This window comes from Dacryopinax primogenitus, assembly GCF_000292625.1.
Source record: "Dacryopinax primogenitus strain DJM-731 SS1 chromosome Unknown DACRYscaffold_8, whole genome shotgun sequence".
Taxonomy (NCBI): domain Eukaryota; kingdom Fungi; phylum Basidiomycota; class Dacrymycetes; order Dacrymycetales; family Dacrymycetaceae; genus Dacryopinax; species Dacryopinax primogenitus.
The window spans coordinates 82560-90626 of record NW_024467205.1 but is presented as its reverse complement, the minus strand read 5'-3'; the positions used below and the strand labels follow the sequence as shown (position 1 = coordinate 90626).

Below are 8067 nucleotides of genomic sequence, written 5' to 3'. Positions count from 1 at the left end.
CCAGATGCCTTGTCCAGGAGGCCAGATCATGGACAAGAGGAGGGGGATAATGAGAATGTGGTTCTTCTTAAACCTGAGTTCTTTCAGGTTAGAGCACTAGAGAGGGGTCATCTGATGATCTCAGGCCATGAAAAGGACATCCTACAGGATATTAAGGCATGCCATGACTTGGATGAGAAAGTGGTCAAAGCTATTAAAGAGCTCCGAAACTCCCCTGTCAAGCAGCTACATGGCAAAGAGTGGAGTGAGGAGCAAGGCCTAATTCTCTTTCATGGCAAGGTCTATGTCCCTAAGGATGAAGCCCTGAGGGGTAGGATTGTCCAGCTTCACCATGATTCCCCAATTGTGGGACACCCTGGGAACTTATAATACAAACCATTCAAATGACCAGTACCAGAGTTTGAATCAATGGCCAGGCAGAAATCGAGCTCCAAACAATGATGGGAACAGTCAGAACGGATGCCTATGGTGCAGAGCACTGGATCACTTCATGAGGGAGTGTTCTCTTCTCAATGAGAGCCTTTGAACTGGTTATGTCATGAGGAACTCACAGAATAAGATCACTCTTCTGGATGGAGTACCAATTCCTTCATGGCCTTCTGGGGCACTGAGGGACCATGTTTGTGCATGGTATGCCAGGAACATGCCAGCTGCCACAAAAGAGGCCCCAGCTGCAGATACTTGACCAGCCCCAGTTCACATTGTTCAGGTGTTCATGGGAGCCAATAACTTCCTTAGCTTTTCAAAACCATTGTGAGGTTCAGAAGTGAATATGGTGGAATCAGCATCAGTGGCGCAGGAAGTGGAACTACAGTCAATCATCATGTCCCTCAAAACCAGGCTTGAAGAGGCAACTCAGAAACAGGAAGTGTACCAAACCAAACCTTATGTTCCAAAGGGCAAAGGGCACATGGTCGAAATGGAGCTACAGGAACTGGAACAGGACATGACACAGGAGGAAGGACCATCCTGTTTGAAGGACCTTCCCAAGGCAATCAAAAAGGAAACAGACAAGGACATCCACCCTCAAATGCAATTTTGAGCTCCTGTGGAAAATGATACAATGGTCAAAACAGCTATTTCGAATATAATGAAAAGTCAGGTAACAGTTTCTCTGACAGAAGCAATGGCCATGTCCCCTCAGGTTCAGAAACATCTGTTCCAGCAGACACAGTCTCAGAAAGTACCTCAAACAGCACCCATATGGAACACCATGTTCACTATCAAGGAAATTCGGGCAGGTGCAGAACCCATAATGCATTTGGAGGAGCACAAAAAGCCAGCACTCCCAAGAGGTATTATCACAGCTCTGGAGGCCATTGGACTGGGAGACATGTCCATTGAACTCTGAGATACTTGGGTTTCAAACTCTTGGCTGCCTTGATTCAGGATGCTTGCTCATTGTTATGCACCACACAGTCTGACATCACAGGGCTTGGTTCACACTCCTATGGAAAAGGTTCAAATGAGATCAGCAAATGGAAGCATTAGTAGTACATTGGGATGTGTTTAAAACCTTTGGATAATGGTTGGAAACATCTCCAGACTGTTCCAGGTGCATGTGGCCATCATGTTACCAGTTGGACTGCTCCTCAGAAGGCTGTTCCTCACCCTGTTCAAGTGTTCAACTCAAGATTTCGAAGATGGGTACCAGGAGATTACCTTTACCTGTCTGACTACATTGAAGACTGCCATTGTCACAACCTGTTTGTCAAACCTGCACATGTCAGAGGATTTTCAGGAGTCAAGGAACTGAGTTATGCTCAGAGAGACTCCCCTCACAGTAGACTTATCATGATGACTTTGAAGCCAAAAGAGCCAGCATGGCAACTTCAAGATTTGAAGGTCAAATTGATACCTGACATCCCAGCCATATGTTACATTGATTCAGAAATTCTAAACTGGCAGTACCAATACAACCCATACTTCCACAAGCTCCTCTCTTGTGCATACCCCCCAATCCAAGCTCTTGCTGCTCAAAAGTATAAGAAAGTGGCTGATCAAATCAAGCCAGTGCCTGCTGCACACCCCAAAGAACTGAAGATAAACCATCATTTCCTGTCTGATCTGTTAGATCAGTTAGAACCATTACCAGTCTGACTGCCCAATTTCATTCCAGGCACTTGGCTTAGAAAAGAGCATTTCAAAGCACTCGAAATCAACAAGTTGAAATTCCTTCTCCCTGAAGAGGAGAAGCTCACAGCCTGGGTGCTGAAAATGCATGAATATGCATTTTCATGGGCCAAGTCAGAAATTGGATGATCTCAAGCTGACTATTTTGATCCAGTTATCTTTCTGACAGTTGAACATGTTCCGTGGCAGAACAGAATATTGCAGTGCCACCCACCCTTATGGAAGATGTGATTAAAGTCCTTCATGCCAAGGTAGCTGCAGGCACCTTTGAATGCTCTCAGTCTGCATATTGATCTCACTGGTTTGTTATTCAAAAGAAGAACGGAGAACTGAGGCCCATCATGAACACTCAGCCCTTAAACTAAGTCATGATATGAAGCAGCACAGTTCCCCTGTTGACAGAACACATTCTGGAAGACTTCAGATTGAGAGGATGTTACAGACTTCTGGACTTCTTTTGAGGATTCAAACAGCACCCTGTTGCTTTGAGTTTGAGGGACTACACTTTGTTTCAGTCTCCCATCAGCCCACTCAGGTATACTGTTGCACCCATGGGCACCCACAACATGCCAGGCACCATGCAGGACAACATCAACTTCATTTTCCAGGATGAAATTCCTCATTTGACCACCCCTTTTATTGATGGTATTGGAGTTAGGGTTAGGGTTAGGGTTTAAGGCCCCAAGACTCAGTACAAAAAGGCCAACGGAGAGTTCGAAACAATCCCAGGCAACCCCAGCATTTGATGTTTCATTTTTGAACACCTCAGAAACATGCACTGAATCATCCAGCAAGCCAAACATGTGGGAGGAACCTTCTCTGGACCAAAAGTACAATTGTGTGTCCTGGAAATAATACTCCTCAGCTACAGGTGTTGCTATGAAGGCCAAGCTCCAGACCTGTCGAAAGTTTGAAAAATCACCAAATGGAAGCTGCTGTGTGAAAATCTCTCAGAAGTCAGGGCATTCCTCAGCACAGTAGGTGTCCTTTGAATTTTCATTGAAGTGTTTGCTTGGAAGGTGCACCCACTGGAATGTCTGAAACGCAAAGGTGTGCTGTTCAAATTCAGACTCAAACAATATGAGGCTGTTCATGTCCTACAGGAATCAGCAATTGTGGCTGAAACAAACAATGTCCTCAAGCCCATTGACTACAAGAGCAACTGCCATATTACCTTGGCAGTCAATTCTTTGAACATTGGTACTGGTTTTGTTCTGTATCAGAATGACAAAAAAGGAAAGCACTGCTGAACAACCCCACCTCCAGTGGGGTGTGTCAGGCCAATATTCCCATGGCTATTTTTGGGCCTTAGAGACTGTTGCACAGCACTATGGACCCTCACCACATGGACAATGGTGCCCCAGCAACAAGTCTCAACCACCCCATGGATATTTGGCATGGTGACTACTGTGATTCTCCAGGCAATGAGACCACTCAGATATTTGGCATGACAACAGTGGGTTTCCTCTGCAACAGGATTGACCCACCTGGATATTTGGCATGCCAGCACTTGCCTTAGAGAGGTATCCAGAGACTGGATTAGTATAGAGTGTGGTTCATGATAGCTAGCATAAGTAGTTTCCAGAAACTCCTGTATCTAGCTTATTCTGCCCCTTTCCTGATAGCATTATATGGATCTGATTATCCCCATACTGGATAGGCAGCATCATCTTGACTCAGCATACTTGACTTGACTTATTGTGACACTTGACTAGATGGACAACAAGCTCTGATTTACCAACCAATTTCTGACAGCTCAGCTTTGGGCTGACTCCAGCATTTCTACCAATTTTCCCTATCTCTCCCTTCTTTCCCTTGTGAGTTCTCACACACCACCCATCAGACCAATATTTTGGACACCTTTTGGGTCAGATCACTGCCCATCATGTTTTGGATTGATCAACTGGAACAAAGTCAAATGCAAGTACTCACAACCAAAGCTTGAACTGTATGGTCTCTACCAAGCATTAAGGGTGTTTCAAATCTGGCACATAGGCATGCCAAATTTCAATGTTGAGGTCAATGCAAAATACATCCAAGGAATGCTGAACCACCTGGACATACAGCCAAGTGTTGTTCTGAACTGGTGGATCCATTGGATCCATCTTTTCAATTTCAAACCCCACCATGTCCTGGCAGAACAACACACAGTGCCAGATGACCTTTCAAGATGACCTGTGGCCCACCAATCCAATATTGATGACTGCTTCCCCAAATTCAAAGATGACAATACCCTTGGCCTGTCTTACATGTTTGTATTGGAACAGTCCCTTCAAAGCCCTGTTCCAAATTTTTGAACCCCCCAGAAGAGGTGCTACCTAGGCTCAGGAAGACAAAGGAAATAGACAACAAGATCCTAGCGATTGGACAATACCTAAAAAACTTTTGAAGACCTCAAAGTCTAATGGAGGTGCAAAGGAAGTCATTTCTAGAAAAGACATCACATTACTTCCTTGAAGGCCAGGGCAACTTATACAAATGGGACAAAAATGGAGAACATCAGCTCTATATTGAATTCAAAAAGAGGATCAATGTCCTTCGGAACATGCACAACAAGATCAGACACAGGGGCTTTCAAATGGTATATGACCATATTTGACTTTGTTTCTTCTGGCCAAACTTGATGGACAATACAAAATGGTACCTAAGGACATGTGACAAGTGCCAACAACAACAGATGAGACACATGGTTATTCTGCCCATGGTACAGACTCCACAACCACTATTTTTTCAAGCTCACTGCAACATGATGTTCATGCCACCTTCGAAAGGTCAATATCAAGGAATGAGGTACATCCTGGAAGCTTGGTGTTCACTTATGCACTGGCTGGAGTACATGATCTGCCAGAAGGAAATGGCCAAGGTCATAGAGCACTTCATCCACAAGAACATCCTCTGTTGTTGGGGTGCTATCAGCAAAATCATCACAGACAACAGGTCTCCTTGGATCAGTGCTATGAATACCCTCAAGGAAAAGTACCACTTGAACCACATTCAAATTTCAAGCTACAATTCAAGGGCAAATGGAATTGTAGAACAAAGTCATTGAATGGTTCGAGAATTGATTATCCATTCAATGTCTGAAGACAAGTCAAAATGGCCTGAAGTGGTTCTGGCTGTATTCTGGGCACAATGAATATTTATTCACAGTGCTACAGGAATGAGTCCTTTCTACATGGCTCATGGAATTCACCCCCTTCTGCCAATGGACATTATAGAGGCAATGTGGCTACCTCCACCCCCAGATCAACTCCTGTCACATGCAGACTTAGTGGCATTCTGGGCTCAACAACTCCTGAAGAGACCAGAGGACTTAATGGAAATCAAAAGGAGGTTTTTGAAAGCTTGATATGTGAACACAGAAAGGTTTTGAGAATGATTCAAGAACCTGATGTACAATCATGACTTTGAAACAGGCAACTTAGTCCTCATCAGGAACAGCAGACAGGATGCCCCCCTCTAGGACAAGATGCAGAGTCAGTATATGGGACCATATATTGTTGTCAAGCAGAGATCCGGAGGCACATACATAGTGGCCAAACTCAACAGTTCAATATTCCAGCATATGATTGCCAAGTTCAGGGTGATACCCTACCTGGCCTGGAAAGACATGTCAAGCGCAGTGGAGACAGTCCTCTGAAATCTCGAAAACATGGACTTCAAAGTGAATGAACCGGACCATGAAGCAGAATTTGAACATTCAAACAAGGAAGTGGAAGAAGAAGAAGAGGAAAGCAAGAACCAGGAGATAGGCGGAGATGTTGTGGAAGATGGGGAGGAAGAAAATGATTTTGAAGTTCAAGAAGAGGATTTGGACTGGCTAGCCCTCTGCTTGTTGTTGGCAGGTTTGCCATCATTGAACCCATTCACGCCAAACATAGCCTCGGTGACAGGTGCTTTGTCCGAGAGGATTGCCGAGATGCCTGCCGCCTTCTGCTGGGCAAGAATACCCTGGGTGAGATTATATACTGACACTCGAAATCACACAATTGTTTTCGGGCACTATTTCTTCCAACCGCACATTAACTAATGTACATGTCAACAAATCAGGATATTTTTACCACCATCAATATATGCATGCGGGTCGTTTGCCTTGAGGAAAACGGCTTCACCCGGGTTCAAGTGGAGGACATTGAGGACGAAGACACACATGATGCCGATGTCTCCCAGGAACTGGCTATCCAAGATGATAGCCAAGTCCTGCACGCCCTTCTCCTCGTCTTTGACATCGCTTCCCTCCTTGTATCGCTGCACCAGAGCACCGACCCACTTCCTCACCTCGCTCTTGGGGGCCTCCATCAGGCTCTTGAATACTGCCTTGAGCCATCAACAGTCAAACCTACCTCCACACCTCTTTTTGGACCAGGTGACTGAAGCTCCTCCACATCAGCACATTCTCCATCTCCAGATTGCATATACCCATAGATACTCAAGACTGGCTCTCCTTGCACATAAGATCCAGAATAACCAGGGAGGTGCATGATGTCATGAAGCCACTTCACCATGCACTTGTCAATGGATGTTCTTCTTTCCATTTGGGAGTGCATCTCCACAGCAAGAGCTGCATTTCTGGAGCATGCAACACAGTTGATATGCTTTTGCATGGCCTCATGCTCATCCTCCACAGCTGTCAGAACACACCAAACCTCCACATCCAATATCTTCACATGTGCACTTGAGGAGCAATGTTTCACAACTGCTTCCTGAATCTGTGCATGCATCCAATGTCTGGAGGGATCATTTGGTGGGCTGCCATGCCTGAAGATCATGAATTCACTGAGAAACACATGATCCAGAACCACTGTCATCATCAGGCAAGGTCATGCAGGAGTGATGGTAGCAGCCAGATGGTTGTAGTTGGCGAGAGCAGTCTGGATGGCTGTGCTCCCAGATTGCAGAGCTTTGGCAATGGAAGTTCTCATTTTGTAGTCTGGGAAGAATTAGCCATATCACATGGAATAGGTATAAACTTACTCATGCCATGGGCATTCATTTGTTCCATTTTGAAAAGTCTTTGAATGACAAGGCTTTTCAGATGGTCAAGTGCATGTTGAAACTCCCAACTTTGAGCAGCTTGAGTATAGTGCACCCAGGACAGATGGTCTGGAGTCCATTGGTCCATATTGAGTGTCTCTTCAAACTTGGTTGCCATTGTGTTGAGATCCAGAACTTTACACAGTTTCCGGAGATGCAGTCACTCATTTGTTTGGCCTTGATTCTGGTGTGTTCTTTGGCTCCATTGTTTGGGAGTTGACACAATGAAGGATTGTGCCTAAGTTGATGCAAGGTCCTCCCTGTCATGCTCAATTACAAAGGTTATTTGCCAGAGATGAGATTGCATACTGCATGCTATCCAGGAGCTTCAGGACATCAAGATAGTCAAATGCTTTCTCATCAAGTTCTGGCTCTCTCTGGAGGTTATTAAAAAAAGCCTGTTCATCCTGACAAGATTGGTTGAGATCATTTGACAACAGGTTTAAATTCTTCAAGACCATTCCAATGGTTTGACCTTCAGTCTTGATGATTTTCAGTGCTTGCCTATAATTCTGGAAAAGAAATTCCCCTGTATGTTCAGTCAGGAACATCTTGGTATCTGTGAGGACAACATGATCCAACAATCATTGATGATTGAATAACCAAACAGGTGATGAGCAAATTGGAGATTAGTGAGTTGTACATCAATCAATACTTTGATGTTTGTTCACAAACAGAGTGATCAACAGGGGTTTATAGAGTAAGTGGTGATCAGCAGCTGACAGGCACAATTGTGTGTGTGTTGTGTGCATGTTTGGAACAATCAAAGCTTTGTGTTTTTAGAACCTAATGACCTTGGACCATGGGGTTCCTAAGAGAATAGCTCTAAAGAGCTACAGGGGTTATACCTAGGGTTCTATACATGTCTAGGTATGGAAGTAAAAGGAAGGAAAGTCTGAC

The 8067-nt window shown here is 44.7% G+C and overlaps 4 protein-coding genes across 4 annotated transcripts; 2 read left to right on the top strand and 2 right to left on the bottom strand.

The window, feature by feature from the left end:
• Positions 1–2594: 2594 nt before the first annotated feature.
• DACRYDRAFT_30081 (uncharacterized protein) lies at positions 2595–2792 on the top strand (the record flags this gene model as incomplete). The annotated part of the gene is made up of 1 exon (XM_040774330.1): positions 2595–2792. A coding segment is annotated over one exon (198 nt), but the record flags the coding sequence as incomplete, so codon positions are not given.
• Positions 2793–5596: 2804 nt separating this feature from the next.
• DACRYDRAFT_51522 (uncharacterized protein) lies at positions 5597–5773 on the top strand (the record flags this gene model as incomplete). Its single annotated transcript, XM_040775043.1, has 1 exon — positions 5597–5773. A coding segment is annotated over one exon (177 nt), but the record flags the coding sequence as incomplete, so codon positions are not given.
• Positions 5774–5931: 158 nt separating this feature from the next.
• Positions 5932–6614, bottom strand: DACRYDRAFT_107029 (uncharacterized protein; the record flags this gene model as incomplete). The annotated part of the gene is made up of 4 exons (XM_040768382.1): positions 5932–6084; positions 6137–6159; positions 6195–6450; positions 6477–6614. 4 exons carry the CDS (start codon positions 6612–6614, stop codon positions 5932–5934), a joined length of 570 nt encoding a protein of 189 aa, XP_040628981.1.
• Positions 6615–6953: 339 nt separating this feature from the next.
• Positions 6954–7285, bottom strand: DACRYDRAFT_51707 (uncharacterized protein; the record flags this gene model as incomplete). Its single annotated transcript, XM_040775053.1, has 2 exons — positions 6954–7063; positions 7108–7285. The coding sequence occupies 2 exons, from the start codon at positions 7283–7285 to the stop codon at positions 6954–6956; spliced, it is 288 nt and encodes a 95-aa protein (XP_040628980.1).
• Positions 7286–8067: the final 782 nt, after the last annotated feature.